The 16,238-nt window shown below is 57.2% G+C and overlaps 2 protein-coding genes across 2 annotated transcripts in view; one reads left to right on the forward strand and one right to left on the reverse strand.

Annotated features, from left to right (window-relative positions):
- nop2 (NOP2 nucleolar protein homolog (yeast)) overlaps window positions 1-8,668 on the reverse strand; it is a 52,122-nt gene extending 43,454 nt beyond the window's left edge. Inside the window, exon 1 of the mRNA XM_073036713.1 lies at window positions 8,613-8,668. The gene's annotated coding sequence lies outside the window, so the exon portion shown is untranslated. The remainder of the gene's footprint in view (window positions 1-8,612) is intronic.
- Window positions 8,669-8,676: 8 nt separating this feature from the next.
- LOC140721886 (transmembrane protein 222-like) overlaps window positions 8,677-16,238 on the forward strand; it is a 48,427-nt gene continuing 40,865 nt past the window's right edge. The window contains exons 1-3 of the mRNA XM_073036714.1: window positions 8,677-8,805; window positions 10,844-10,928; window positions 11,038-11,069. Coding sequence (XP_072892815.1) covers window positions 8,729-8,805; window positions 10,844-10,928; window positions 11,038-11,069 — 194 coding nt within the window. The 5' untranslated portion in view covers window positions 8,677-8,728. The remainder of the gene's footprint in view (window positions 8,806-10,843; window positions 10,929-11,037; window positions 11,070-16,238) is intronic.

Consider the following 16,238-nt stretch of genomic DNA (forward strand, 5'->3'; position numbering starts at 1 on the left):
GTGTGTGTGTGCCCAGCCCACCACCGTCCGCCCCGCTCACGCACGACTGCTCCTCCCTTGCCGTCACCCGGGTGTGTGTGTGCCCAGCCCACCACCGTCCACCCCGTTCACGCACGACTGCGTGGCCGAACACCCACGCGGTCGCTCGGTCAAGTCCGCTAATGGTCCCGCAGTGATAGTGGGGCTCGTTGCCAATGAATAACCTCTTCCTCAATGTCAACGAGATGGCTATAGCAATCACAGGGGAGCTCGCGCCCCTCTTGACGCTAGCGGAACGGCGAGCAGTCTCAGAGCCGGCAGTGCACAACCTCCGACGGTCCCCAAGCACACCCTACGCGGTCAGGGGGTCTGGAAGGGAGCTGGGACAGTGCAGATCTGCGGATCATTCCCCACGTGCGCCGGAGAGAGCACCCCAGCACGGTACGGACAGGAGGGTTCTACCACGGGTCGCTGAAACTGCCCAAAGTGTCAGCGGCCCGCCGGAGAGGCAGCCCGAAGGAATCCAGCCACCCTGTTTGCTCCACTCCCGTTGGAGGGGAGGCAGCCCGGGCTACCAGACTCGACAACGGTTACTTTCCTCAGACAGCGAGGCCCAGCGCCGCTACCTTATCACTTCCTACCAATCGCTTACCCCCAGGTTCCTGCGCCGAGTGTCACTCTACGTATACCACCTAGCTTATGTATTTACATCTGTTGTGGCTTTGTTTTTTAAAATCACCTTTTTATCTGATTGGCTTTCTTTTTGTGCTGCCTCAGATCCGGAGTAACAGTTATTTCATTCTCCTTTACACTTGTGTACTGGAAATGACGACAGATACTTCACTGACCCCAAAGGAAATGACAGTGTCACGGTAGCATTGCCAGTGCACAGGTATAAATACTACAGGAGAAGGGGAGACGAGTAAAAAAATAAGTTACCTCCAACAGTCTAACTGGAGGGGGTCATCACTTCCCCAGGTGAGAGGGTGACTCATTATGGAGCCTAACAGCACAGTTGTCTCAGTCTGTTACTAAAAGTGTTCCCTCTGTTCAGCCAAGGTGGCGTGCAGAGGGTGAGAAACATTGTCCAGTATTTTCCGTAGGGTCCTTTGTTTTACCACGGTGTCTGGTGTGTCCAGTTTGACTCCCATAACAGAGCCAGCCTTTCCAATCAGTTATTGAGCCTGTTGGCATCACCCGTGTTTGTACCATTGTCCCAGCACGTCACCGCATAGAAGATTGTACTGGTGACACCAGACTGGTAGAACATGTGAAGGAGAGGCCTGCATACTCGAAAGGAGCTCAGTCCCCTCAGGAAGTTGAGGTGACTCTGACCCTTCTCGTACACAGCCTCTGTGTGGTTTCCACTCAAGCCTGTCATCCAGGTGCACCCCCAGGTACTGGTGGGTCCTCCCCACATCCATGTCCTCACCATCCATAGTAACTGGGAGCAGAGCAGGCTTAGCCTTCCTAAAGTCCATCACCATCTCCTTTGTCTTACTGATGTTGAGCTGCAGATGATTCAGCTTGCACCATTTGACAAAGTCCTCCACCAGGGCCCTGTATTCATCCTCCCGTCCTCCCTTTATTCAATCTTTATCTATTAACCAGTCTTCAGTCCTTTAGAATACTTTACAACAATTTAAACGACTAAATGCAGATGCGAAAAACCTCATGCTTTCGTTCCGCCTCTTCGGTGCTCTCTTGCATTCCCGATACTCCTCCAGTACCTCATTTGTTCCCCTCTGCCTTGCTCCTCCTCCTCCTCCTTAACCAGGGCCACAAAAAACAAGGATCCCTAACCCTGTCAGGCCTTGCCTTTTATTCCAGTAGGAACATACAAACCCTGCTCTCTCAGAATTTCACTTTCCAAGACCTCCCACTTGCCAAGCACGCATTTGCCAGAAAACAACTTAGCCCAATCCACACTTGTCAGATCCCTTCTAACTCCATCAAAACTGGCCAAGTTAGACCCCTAACCTGAGGACCAGACCCTATCCTTTTCCATGAGGTTGCTATAGCCGGGGGTGGTAATGGAGACAAGCTCCCTCCACCTATTAAATGCTCTCAATGACAACCAAGTCTGGTTCCCGGCCTTCACGTGTGGCTCAGCTACGAAGCCCAGAGGGACCGTTTCTACTGACAGGAGAAGGGGCAAAGGCGGGTGACTGGCACCTCGAAACCAGTCGCTTCGGGCAGCCGGGGCTCATCAGCCGTGGCTGGCAGCTCATCTGGGAGAAAATCTCCGATCTCAAACTTCCGCTGCCTTGCGACTATACCCAGTCCCGGGGAGGGCTTCGGGAGTAAACCCCGAGGGAAAAAATCTGGAGCTGGAGTCCCTGAGGCAGTCCTACGTTGAGTTCGACGCTGACTGGCAACTCCTGCGACGCTGCTGGTGCCAAACCGAATCGGTCTCTGCCGTTCCTTTGGGTTCATCAGCTGTGTGGAGAGGGGGAGCCTGCAACATGGGCACCAGCTCGCTCTCCATGTCGTACTGCCCTGGCCTGCCTATCTAGACAGCTCAGACCCACAGTCGACCCTGACCTGCAGAAGCCCTCGCCTCATAACGGAACTGTGATTGCCTGATCCAAAGTGTTCCACTGTTCAAACCTGAGTCAGCGACCCCAACTCGTTCCCTAGCAGGAGATCCAGCACAGCACTCTCTCCCATCGGGACCTCTATATATCGACAGAGCAAGCTTCCTCGAACGCACACGACAAACCTGCATCCTTTCGGTGCAGAAATCGCAGCAACACGGGAAAAGTTAAATCAGAACCAGGCTTATTATCGCCAGCACGTGCCGTTGAATTTGTTAACTTAGCACCAGCACCTCAACGCAATACATAATAGAGAAAAAAATTAAATAAAAACAAATATGTAAATCGGCAAGTAAAATCTTCCATCACAAACCGGTTCTGTGCAATCTCTCTACAAGTCTGCCCCTCTAAAACCTGCCATTGGGTGCTCTACCATTAACACAGTCTTCTCTTGTTTATCGTTTCCATCCTTCAAGCCCCAGACAGTCTGATCAGTGTCCATCAAATAGACTAGCAAGGCTGCCCACCCACCCCCACAATCTCCCCTCCTCTGTCACGTCCACAAGGGAATGAGCCACCGGCCCTGCCCCTCCTGCGACCAAGTCTCACTAGCCTCTCCGGCACCATCACCCCACCCGTGCTCCAAGCGTCATCGCCCGCCTTCCCTACAGAGGTCCCTGCGTCGAAATGGAGGCGACGCAGAGTGCTGGTCCTCGGCCTTTTGATCCTGCCTCTGAGTGTGGGCTGCCCCGGAGGTTCCCCCACCCCACTCTGCCTCGCTCACTTGCGGCCGGCTGCCAGCCTCAGTGATTGGACCTCAATCCACCCCGCTCTCTCCGTTAGTGTCTCCCACCCCCCCCACCACCACACCCAGCCTCTCCCCTTCCCTGCCCCGTCCCTCCTTCCCATCCCCGCCTCTTGCTGGATCACTGCCACAGGGGTACGAAACGGAGAATACGGCGGGTGGGGGAATGGAAAAAGGGTTAAGGAGGCGCGTTTCTCATGAAGAAGAACACACGGCGGGCAGTGAGCAGTCCGAGATGAAATTGCCCCAGGGCTGTCCAGCGTGGATCTTAGTGGAGCTGAGGAGCAACGTATTCCCTCGTTGGGACTGTTATCGGCCGACAGCCAACAGCAGCTAGAAGCATAAATATGGAACACATTCCCTCACTAGGACTGTGATCAGCCAACAGCCAGTGGGAACTAGAGGAATAAATATGGAACACATTCCCTCGCTGGGACTGTTATCGGCCCCCGACAGCCAACAAAAACTAGAGGCACGAATATGGAATACATCCCTTCAATATGACTGTAATCAGCCAGCAGCCAGTGGGATGGGATATGCATGGGATGGAACGTCGGATAGCTCGGGTCCTCAAGCCCATGATGCAGCCTCCACCCTGACTCCTGGGTGGCAGGCGGTTCGCGTAACGCCAAGCAGCAATCCACACGGGCCCCCTCCGGGTGCCCCGGCTCGCTGCAGACGCACGGGCCGCTTGGCTTGTGGTGCCCACTGCCGACTGGGCTCCCCTTCCAGTAGGGCCGGCCGCAGTGCTGTTTCTCCAAGCCCCCAAAGAATCCGGAGAGCCAGCCGGAGGAACAGACGTACAGCTCCGGCACCCCGGAGGAACAGACGTACAGCTCCGGCCGGCACCCCGGAGGAAGCGTGCTCCCCAGCCAGCACCGTGACCCGCGACGCGCCCGACTCCCTGGACAACCCCCGGTCGGCCCGCTCACGGATGCAAGGCGCACTCCTGGAGGGCAGGGAAAGCGGGCGAGGGCGGGTATCAATTTAACCAGGGAGAAAGTTGCACGGGACGCGGAAAGCTGGAAAAGGACAGACTCTGTACGGAAGTGGCTTCTGATGCTCTGCTTCGCAAGACGGGTGACCCCGCACCCCCCAGCCATTATCAACACCCGTCAGAGTTCATCTGCCTGGCGTCAGCGATTGCAGAACCAGGATGCTCGTACGACCATCCCTGCTCCCATGGCTTGACGTGGCCACGATCGGTGGGGTGGTTCGGGCTGAGCAGGTGCGACACCTTGCCCAAGGGTGACCCGCAGGCTAGTGGAGGGGAAGGAGCACTCCCAACACCTCCCCTGGTAGGGAAACATTTCCACCCCGCATCAATGAACAGAATCCCAGCTACCTTCTCGATTTGTCTTCACTCTTTACGCCTCGTCCCAAACAAGACTGGGAGACGGGGTGGGGGGGGGAGGCCATTCAGTCCATCTAGTCTGATCCTGCCATGGCCCAACAGCTCGAATAACACCGCCAGGCCGCTGAGACCCAGCGGCTCCAACACACGGAGAGAGGGGGAGGGAGGCCCCACCAGCTACACCTGCCAACGCTGTAACAGAACCTGTGATCGATGATGATGATGGCGACCTCAAAATAATATAAAACTACACCAAGCTGGACCTAACGCTTCCCTCCTACATGACCCCAGGTGCTTCTTGCATCCGTCTAGGTCTCTCTTACATTTCCCTAACATAGTTGCCTCTATCACCACGCTCAGCAGCACACTCACCACCATCTGTGTTAAAACAAAACCTCCCTCCCCACATACTTGCCGCCAAACGCCTCAAACGTTATCGCCCCCACCCCCCCCCAAGAATGAGCTATTTCTGCCCGAGGAAAGGCGCTCGAGCTGCCAACGATGTCTATCGCCTCACACGCCACTCATCCCCGTCCGCTTGAAAGAGAACAGCCCCAGCTCACTCAACCTTTCCTCACCAGACGCGGTCTCTAATCCTGGCAAATCCCTGCGCTTGCCCCGTCGGTTCCACATCCCTCCCGGCATCAGGTCACCAGCACAGAACACAATATTCTGCGTCTCAGTAGGAGCATTCAATGTCAGAGGAACGTATGTGATATACAGCCCGAAATTCTTTTTCTTGGCAAACATCCATGAAAAGAGCAGTCCCCCAAAGAACGAATGACCATTAAACGTTAGAACCCCAAAGCTCCCTCCTCCCACGCACAAGCAGCAGCAAGGCAACGACACCCCCCCCCCCCTAACAAAAAGCAAAAGTGCCTCCACCGGGCACTCAAAGGTGCATCAATAAAGACACAGACTTCCAGTACCCCCAAAGACTACTTCGCCCGGTAATTCGGCAGACCACAGGCTCCCTCTGTTAAGTGTGGCATAACCACCGTTTTACAGAGCTGCAACATTACTTTGCGGCTCTCGAACGACGTTCCCCGACTTACAAAAAGGCAAATGCTCCATGCATCATAACAAGCCCATCAATTAGCCCTGCAATGTTGGGACTTGCCTCCCAGGAACCCTCTGTCCCTCCAGCCTGTTGGGGAGCCTGGCCTGTATTCTGCCCTCCAGTTCGACTGGCTTGACGCTTCATCTGGACTCAGCTCCGTCTGCCCTCTCTCGGGATCTCAGTACCATCCACCCAGGCTTGTGATGATGATCACCCATCGTCCTTCGAGACAGACGGAGGCCAACCACCGCCCTCTCTAAGAATCCTCGCCAATAGTTTGCCCACCGCTGGCTCGGCTCTGACTGGTGTCTAATTCCCAGGGCTCTCCATATTACCTTTCCTGACCAAAGGATGGGCATTTACCACCCTTCAATGACCCCTGTGGCCAGGCCAGTGAGGGTGCAAGGGTCGCTGGAAAAGGCACAGCAATCTCCCCCACCCACCTCCCCGTCCAAACCCGGGGACTTGTCCATCCATCTAAAGCGTTTCTAAAGTCCCTCTTCCTCGGCGTCAGCACGCTCCACCAGATTATCTGACAGGCAGACAGTGAGGCCCCGCTCACCAGCCAACACGGAGGCGAGGAAGACCCAGCCGGCCCTCCGAGCCGGATTTACTAGGGGGAGACCGGAGCAAGCCAATGCGGTCACAACCAGAGAACGCACAAGATGGTGACAGTCCCGGTGGCTGTAAAGCATCACGTTAACCATGTCGACCTCGGACTGACGCTCACTCTCAGCTTAAAATCTGACCCGGGGGCCCTGCCTACGCAGAGTCTAACCGCTCCTCCTGTGATTGCATGGGGTTCCCCCTCCCCCAGTGCTCTGATTTCCTCATTGCCCACAGACATGCGGAGTGTGTGTGGGGGGGGGGGGGGGGGTGAAATGGTGACCGTAAATATCCTCCTCCCCACCCCCATTACTAGATTGGGAGAATCAGGGAGGAGGAGTTAATGACAATGTCAGACCATGAGGCATTATCAATTTCAGCTGCTTTATTTGCCCCCTCAGTCCCATTCTCCTGCCTTCTGCCCGTCGTCAGACCGTAACATACAGGAGCAGAAGTAGGCCATTCAGCCCATCGAGTCTGCTCCGCCATTCCATCATGGGCTGATCCAAATCTTCCAGTCATCCCCACTCCCCTGCCTTTTCCTCTGATGCTCTGACAAATCAAGAACCTATCTATCTTTGCCTTAAATGCACCCAATGACTTGGCCTCCACAGCCGCTGGTGGCAACAAATTCCACAGATTTACTGTGACTCAAGTAATTTCTCCGCATCTCAGTTCTAAAAGGACGTCCTTCAGTCCTGAAGTCGTGCCCTCTTGTCCTACACTCCCCTACCTTGCCATATCTAATCTGTTCAGGATTTTTAACATTCAGAATGTTTCGATGTGGTCCTCCCTCATTCTCCTGAACACCAGGGAATACACCCCAAGAGCTGCCAGATGGTTCTCATACGGTAATCCTTTCATTCCAAATCTCTGCCACCCTTCTGAATTACGAATCTATCAGTCCCCCCTTTAAATACTATACCCAATGACTTGCCCTCCACTGCTACCTGTGTAATGACTTCCACAGATACGCCACCCTCTGACTAAAAGGGGAGAATTTTTGAGAAAGGGCCACTGTGAGATTAGTGTAGATGGGTGGAGGGTTGGGAATGAGAAGGCACAGTCAACAGTCTCGTGCAGCACTGAAACAGCCCCTTCTGCCCCACTCTTCAATGCTAGCCTAGACTCCCATCCAATCCCAATTACCAGCATTTGCCCAAAATCCCTCTGAACTTTTCCCCAAACACCACACACACCTCTCCCCACCATCCCCCTCTTCCCTTGCTCCTCTCCCTCGCCTACTTTCCCTCATTCCCTCCTCTTGCTCACATACCCCCGCATTCCTCCTCCACTACCTGGGGTGGTGGTGGGGAGGCACCAGGATGACTGACGAGTGGAAACCAACACAGAGGCTGGGTACAAGAAGGGCCAGAGTTGCCTCTATCCTCCTGAGGGGACTGAGGTCCTTTTGAGTATGCAGGCCTCTCCTTCACATGTTCTACCAGTCTGGTGTCACCAGTACAATCTTCTATGCGGTGACGTGCTGGGACAATGGCATCAACACGGGTGATGCCAACAGGCTCAATGAACTGATTAGAGAGTCTGGCTCTGTTATAGGAGTTAAACTAGACACACTGGAGGCTGTGGTAGAACAAAGGACCCTACGGAAAATGCTGACAATTCTGGACAATGTTTCTCACCCTCTGCATGCTACTTTGGCTGAACAGAGGGAACACTTTCAGTGATAGTCCGAGACAACAAGACAACGAGCGCAATATATGAGGTAATTCTTACCCTCGGCCATTAGGCTCCATAATGAGTCAATCTATAGCCAGGGAAGCGATGACCCCCTCCGGTTAAACTGATTAAGGTAGCTTTTTTTTTTAACTCTTTTGTACTTCACATCTAATATTTATACCAGTGCACTTGTAACACTGCTGTGACACTCTAATATCCTTTGGGATCAATTAATTATCTATCTCTTCCCACACTCCACCACCTCAGCCACCCATCCCTCTTTCACATGAACACTACTCTCCCTCCACCCCGCACCTCACTCTCTCCCCACTTTTAAGCACTCCTCCCTTCCACCTCATTCCTTCCATCATCTTTTCTTCACTCACCCTCACTCCCTCCTCTTCCCCACTCGTGGTATTAACATCCCCACCCTAATCCCCCTCGTCTCACCCTTCATTCCCTTCCCTGCTCACCCATCCATCTCAACTTTTCCTCCCTCATTCCCTATCACCTCCCTCCTTCACACGTTAACGATTTCCCTCCGTATCACCTCCCTCCGTCCCTCATTAACAATCTCCCTCCCTGACTTACCTCCTTCACTCGCTCACCAGGTCTCCACGCTGCCGAGCCTGGCCGGACGTGACATAGTTCACCCGGAAGTGGGGCAGCCGTGACCCGGAAGTGGGGCGCGGTGGGCGGTGGCGGCGATGAAGCGGATGGAGCCGGACCCGGAGCGGCAGCGGTTCCCGCACAGCGTGGTGTGGACGCCCATTCCCGTGCTGTCGTGAGTGCCAATCGCTCCCGGGCCCCGTCCGACCCGCGCTGTCACCAGGAGCAGCTTCAACTCAACTTCTCACCTCAGTCCAGACCCTGACCCCCCGACCTCATCTCTCCCCTTAAACACTGACCCCACTCTTGCCCCCTCCCTTAAACCCTGACCCCACTCTCGTCCCCTTTAAACCCTGACCCCACTTTCGCCCCCTTTAAACACTGACCCCACTCTCGCCCCCTTTAAACACTGACCCCACTCTTGCCCCCTCCCTTAAACCCTGACCCCACTCTCGTCCCCTCCCTTAAACCCTGACCCCACTCTCGTCCCCTCCCTTAAACCCTGACCCCACTCTCGCCCCCTCCCTTAAACACTGACCCCACTCTCGTCCCCTCCCTTAAACACTGACCCCACTCTCGCCCCCTCCCTTAAACACTGACCCCACTCTCATCCCCTTTAAACCCTGACCCCACTCTCACCCCCTCCCTTAAACCCTGACCCCACTCTCGCCCCCTTTAAACACTGACCCCACTCTCGCCCCCTCCCTTAAACCCTGACCCCACTCTCGCCCCCTTTAAACACTGACCCCACTCTCGCCCCCTTTAAACACTGACCCCACTCTCGCCCCCTTTAAACACTGACCCCACTCTCGCCCCCTCCCTTAAACCCTGACCCCACTCTCGTCCCCTCCCTTAAACCCTGACCCCACTCTCGTCCCCTCCCTTAAACCCTGACCACACTCTCGCCCCCTCCCTTAAACCCTGACCACACTCTCGCCCCCTCCCTTAAACCCTGACCACACTCTCGCCCCCTCCCTTAAACCCTGACCCCACTCTCGCCCCCTCCCTTAAACACTGACCCCACTCTCATCCCCTTTAAACCCTGACCCCACTCTCACCCCCTCCCTTAAACACTGACCCCACTCTCGTCCCCTTTAAACACTGACCCCACTCTCGTCCCCTTTAAACACTGACCCCACTCTCATCCCCTTTAAACCCTGACCCCACTCTCACCCCCTCCCTTAAACCCTGACCCCACTCTCGCCCCCTCCCTTAAACCCTGACCCCCCGACCTCATCTCGTCCCCTTTAAACCCTGACCCCACTCTCGCCCCCTCCCTTAAACCCTGACCCCACTCTCGCCCCCTCCCTTAAACACTGACCCCACTCTCATCCCCTTTAAACACTGACCCCACTCTCATCCCCTTTAAACCCTGACCCCACTCTCGCCCCCTCCCTTAAACCCTGACCCCACTCTCGCCCCCTCCCTTAAACCCTGACCCCACTCTCGTCCCCTTTAAACCCTGACCCCACTCTCGTCCCCTTTAAACCCTGACCCCACTCTCGTCCCCTTTAAACCCTGACCCCACTCAACCCCCCCTTAAACCCTGACCCCACTCAACCCCCCCTTAAACCCTGACCCCACTCGCCCCTCCCTTAAACCCTGACCTCGCCTCCCCTGTCCGGACACCTCAAAACCAGCCCCTGACCCCGACCTCACCTCTCCCCTGGACAGACCCCTCACCATTCTGGTGGTGCCTGCATTGTTGAGCGGTGTCAGTGCCAAACAGAATCATGTTTAATACATTTGTTACCTCTATGTAATCAGTACAATACAATGCATGATAAATAAATGTAGAGAAAAAAAATGAGTTACAATAAGTATACATATGTAAATTAACTAGCTAAGTTATAATGCGTAGTTACATAAATAAAAGATATGGTGAGGTAGTGTTCATGGGTTGAAAGTCCACTTAGGAATTGGATGGTAGATGGTAAGAAGTTGTTCCTGAATCGCTGAGTGTGTGCCTCCCATCCCTGACGCCGCCCCTCCCCACCCTCCCCTAAACGCTGTCCTCACCTCCCCCGAATCCTAATCCCACTTCCCGACCCTACCAGACCACCCCCAGTCCCATGATGTCGTGAGAACGACCAGAGAATAGACCCACCTCCCCTAACACGACCTGAACTCCTCTCTGACCACTCACATCTCCTCCTCGGCTCCCTCCTCCCCTCCCCCTACCTTACTCACTGTCTGCTCATTCCTGTCCACAGTTGGATCTTCCCCTTTATTGGGCACATGGGAATCTGCACTCTCTCTGGCATCATCCGTGACTTTGCAGGACCCTACTATGTCTCTGTGAGTATCTGTGGGGGATCCCGCTTGGCCGTGCTTGTTTGTGCGATCAGTCCTCGGCTCGGGGTCCCGGTGTGGGATCGCACTCACCCCTCACCATTTCTCCTTGCAGGAGGACAACATGGCGTTTGGCAAACCGACCAAGTGAGTGAATCTGCGGGTCGTCTATGTGTGTCTGTACAGAGTGACAGCCAGGTGTGTTCAGACAGTCTGTGTGGGTGCTGACGGGACGGTGTACAGAGACTCTGTGTGTGTGTGTGTCTGTACATAATGACAGGTGTGTTCAGACAGTCTGTATGCATGCTAATGCAGAGTCTGTGTGTGTGGTGACAGGACGCTTTAAAGAGACTCTTGAGTGCGTGGTGACAGGACAGTATACAGAGTCTGTGTGTGGGTCCGTTCTAATGGGATGGGAATCAGAGTCTGTTTGTGTATGTGTGTGTGTGTCTGTACAGAGTGACAGCAAGGAGTGTTCAGGCAGTCTGTGTAGGTGCTGACGGGACGGTATACAGAAACCTTGTGTGTAGTGACGGGATGGTATACAGAGATCCTGTGTGTGGTGACGGGACAGTATACGGGGACCGTGCGCGTGGTGACTGGACGGTATACGGAGACCGTGCGTGTGGTGACTGGACGGTATACCGAGACCCTGTGCGTGGTGACGGGACGGTATACCGAGACCCTGTGCGTGGTGACGGGACGGTATGTGGAGACCGTGCGTGGTGACGGGACGGTATACCGAGACCCTGTGCGTGGTGATGGGACGGTAGCTGGAGACCCTGTGCGTGGTGACGGGACGGTAGATGGACACCCTGTGCGTGGTGACGGGACAGTGGACCGAGACCCTGTGCGTGGTGACGGGACGGTAGGTGGAGACCCTGTGCGTGGTGACAGGACGGTAGATGGAGACCCTGTGCGTGGTGATGGGACGGTAGCTGGAGACCCTGTGCGTGGTGACGGGACGGTACGTGGAGACCCTGTGCGTGGTGACGGGACTATAGCTGGAGACCCTGTGCATGGTGATGGGACGGTATACCGAGACCCTGTGCGTGGTGACGGGACGGTACGTGGAGACCCTGTGCGTGGTGATGGGACGGTAGCTACAGACCCTGTGCGTGGTGACGGGACGGTAGACGGAGACCCTGTGCGTGGTGACGGGACGGTATACCGAGACCCTGTGCGTGGTGATGGGACGGTATACCGAGACCCTGTGCGTGGTGACGGGACGGTACGTGGAGACCCTGTGCGTGGTGATGGGACGGTACGTGGAGACCCTGTGCGTGGTGATGGGATGGTATACCGAGACCCTGTGCGTGGTGACGGGACGGTATACCGAGACCCTGTGCGTGGTGACGGGATGGTACGTGGAGACCCTGTGCGTGGTGATGGGACGGTAGCTGGAGACCCTGTGCGTGGTGACGGGACGGTATACCGAGACCCTGTGCGTGGTGACGGGACGGTGTACCGAGACCCTGTGCGTGGTGACGGGACGGTACGTGGAGACCCAGTGCGTGGTGATGGGACGGTAGGTGGAGACCCTGTCCGTGGTGATGGGACGGTAGATGGAGACCCTGTGCGTGGTGACGGGACGGTATACCGAGACCCTGTGCGTGGTGACGGGACGGTACGTGGAGACCCTGTGCGTGGTGATGGGACGGTAGCTGGAGACCCTGTGCGTGGTGACGGGACGGTACGTGGAGACCCAGTGCGTGGTGATGGGACGGTAGCTGGAGAACCTGTACGTGTGGTAACTGGACGGTAGACGGAGACCCTGTCCGTGTGGTGACGGGACGGTATACCGAGACCCTGTGCGTGGTGACTGGACTGTAGATGGAGACCCTGTCCGTGTGGTGACGGGACGGTACACCGAGACCCTGTGCGTGTGGTAACTGGACGGTATACCGAGACCCTGTGCGTGGTGACAGGACGGTATACCGAGACCCAGTGCGTGGTGACTGGACGGTAGACAGAGACCCTGTGCGTGGTGACGGGACGGTATACCGAGACCCTGTGCGTGGTGACGGGACGGTATACCGAGACCCTGTGCGTGGTGACTGGACGGTAGACGGAGACCCTGTGCGTGGTGACGGGACGGTATACCGAGACCCTGTGCGTGGTGACGGGACGGTAGACGGAGACCCTGTGCGTGGTGACAGGACGGTAGACGGAGACCCTGTGCGTGGGGACGGGACGGTATACCGAGACCCTGTGCGTGGGGACGGGACGGCAGATGGAGACCCTGTGCCTGGTGACGGGACGGTATACCGAGACCCTGTGCGTGTGGAGACGGGACGGTAGATGGAGACCCTGTGCGTGTGGAGACGGGATGGTATACCGAGACCCTGTGCGTGTGGAGACGGGACGGTAGATGGAGACCCTGTGCGTGTGGAGACGGGACGGTATACCGAGACCCTGTGCGTGGTGACGGGACGGTATACCGAGACCCTGTGCGTGTGGTGATTGGACGGTAGATCGAGACCCTGTGCGTGTGGAGACGGGATGGTAGATGGAGACCCTGTGCGTGTGGTGACTGGATGGTAGATGCAGACCCTGTGTGTGGTGACGGGACGGTAGATGGAGACCCTGTGCGTGGTGACGGGACGGTGGACGGAGACCCTACGTGGAGACCGAGACCCTGTGCGTGGTGACGGGACGGTATACCGAGACCCTGTGCGTGGTGACGGGACGGTATACCGAGACCCTGTGCGTGGTGACGGGACGGTAGATGGAGACCCTGTGCGTGTGGTGACTGGACGGGATACCGAGTCCCTGTGCGTGGTGACGGGACGGTATACCGAGACCCTGTGCGTGGTGACGGGACGGTATACAGAGACCCTGTGCGTGGTGACTGGACGGTATACCGAGACCCTGTGCCTGGTGACGGGACGGTATCCGGAGACCCTGTGCGTGGTGACTGGACGGTATACCGAGACCCTGTGCGTGGTGACGGGACGGTATACCGAGACCCTGTGCGTGGTGACGGGACGGTAGATGGAGACCCTGTGCGTGTGGTGACTGGACGGGATACCGAGTCCCTGTGCGTGGTGACGGGACGGTATACCGAGACCCTGTGCGTGGTGACGGGACGGTAGATGGAGACCCTGTGCGTGGTGATGGGACGTATGGAGACCCTGTGCGTGGTGACGGGACGGTATACAGAGACCCTGTGCGTGGTGACGGGACGTATGGAGACCCTGTGCGTGGTGACGGGACGGTAGATGGAGACCCTGTGCGTGGTGACGGGACGTATGGAGACCCTGTGCGTGGTGACGGGACGGTATCCGGAGACCCTGTGCGTGGTGACGGGACGGTATACCGAGACCCTGTGCGTGGTGACGGGACGGTATACCGAGACCCTGTGCGTGTGGTGACGGGATGGTATACCGAGACCCTGTGCGTGGTGATGGGACCGTATACCGAGACCCTGTGCGTGGTGACGGGACGGTACGTGGAGACCCTGTGCGTGGTGACCGGACGGTATACCGAGACCCTGTGCGTGTGGTGACGGGACGGTATACCGAGACCCTGTGCGTGGTGATGGGACCGTATACCGAGACCCTGTGCGTGGTGACGGGACGGTGGACTGAGACCCTGTGCGTGGTGATGGGACCGTATACCGAGACCCTGTGCGTGGTGACGGGTCGGTGGACTGAGACCCTGTGCGTGGTGATGGGACGGTATACCGAGACCCTGTGCGTGGTGACGGGACGGTGGACTGAGACCCTGTGCGTGGTGATGGGACCGTATACCGAGACCCTGTGCGTGTGGTGACGGGACGGTATACCGAGACCCTGTGCGTGGTGATGGGACGGTACGTGGAGACCCTGTGCGTGGTGACCGGACGGTATACCGAGACCCTGTGCGTGTGGTGACGGGACGGTATACCGAGACCCTGTGCGTTGTGATGGGACCGTATACCGAGACCCTGTGCGTGGTGACGGGACGGTACGTGGAGACCCTGTGCGTGGTGACCGGACGGTATACTGAGACCCTGTGCGTGTGGTGACGGGACGGTATACCGAGACCCTGTGCGTGGTGACGGGACGGTAGACGGAGACCCTGTGCGTGGGGACGGGACGGTATACCGAGACCCTGTGCGTGGGGACGGGACGGCAGATGGAGACCCTGTGCCTGGTGACGGGACGGTATACCGAGACCCTGTGCGTGTGGAGACGGGACGGTAGATGGAGACCCTGTGCGTGTGGAGACGGGATGGTATACCGAGACCCTGTGCGTGTGGAGACGGGACGGTAGATGGAGACCCTGTGCGTGTGGAGACGGGAAGGTATACCGAGACCCTGTGCGTGGTGACGGGACGGTATACCGAGACCCTGTGCGTGTGGTGATTGGACGGTAGATCGAGACCCTGTGCGTGTGGAGACGGGATGGTAGATGGAGACCCTGTGCGTGTGGTGACTGGATGGTAGATGGAGACCCTGTGCGTGGTGACGGGACGGTAGATGGAGCCCGTGTGCGTGGTGACTGGACGGTGGACGGAGACCCTACGTGGAGACCGAGACCCTGTGCGTGGTGACGGGACGGTGGATGGAGACCCTGTGCGTGGTGACGGGACGGTATACCGAGACCCTGTGCGTGGTGATGGGATGGTATACCGAGACCCTGTGCGTGGTGACGGTACGGTATACAGAGACCCTGTGCGTGGTGACTGGACGGTATACCGAGACCCTGTGCCTGGTGACGGGACGGTATCCGGAGACCCTGTGCGTGTGGAGACTGGACGGTATACCGAGACCCTGTGCGTGGTGACTGGACGGTATACTGAGACCCTGTGCGTGGTGACGGGACGGTATACCGAGACCCTGTGCGTGGTGACGGGACGGTAGATGGAGACCCTGTGCGTGTGGTGACTGGACGGGATACCGAGTCCCTGTGCGTGGTGACGGGACGGTATACCGAGACCCTGTGTGTGGTGACGGGACGGTAGATGGAGACCCTGTGCGTGGTGATGGGACGTATGGAGACCCTGTGCGTGGTGACGGGACGGTATACCGAGACCCTGTGCGTGGTGACGGGACGTATGGAGACCCTGTGCGTGGTGACGGGACGGTAGATGGAGACCCTGTGCGTGGTGACGGGACGTATGGAGACCCTGTGCGTGGTGACGGGACGGTATCCGGAGACCCTGTGCGTGGTGACGGGACGGTATACCGAGACCCTGTGCGTGGTGACGGGACGGTATACCGAGACCCTGTGCGTGTGGTGACGGGACGGTATACCGAGACCCTGTGCGTGGTGATGGGACCGTATACCGAGACCCTGTGAGTGGTGACGGGACGGTACGTGGAGACCCTG

This window comes from Hemitrygon akajei, unplaced genomic scaffold (assembly GCF_048418815.1).
Source record: "Hemitrygon akajei unplaced genomic scaffold, sHemAka1.3 Scf000063, whole genome shotgun sequence".
NCBI lineage: Eukaryota > Metazoa > Chordata > Chondrichthyes > Myliobatiformes > Dasyatidae > Hemitrygon > Hemitrygon akajei.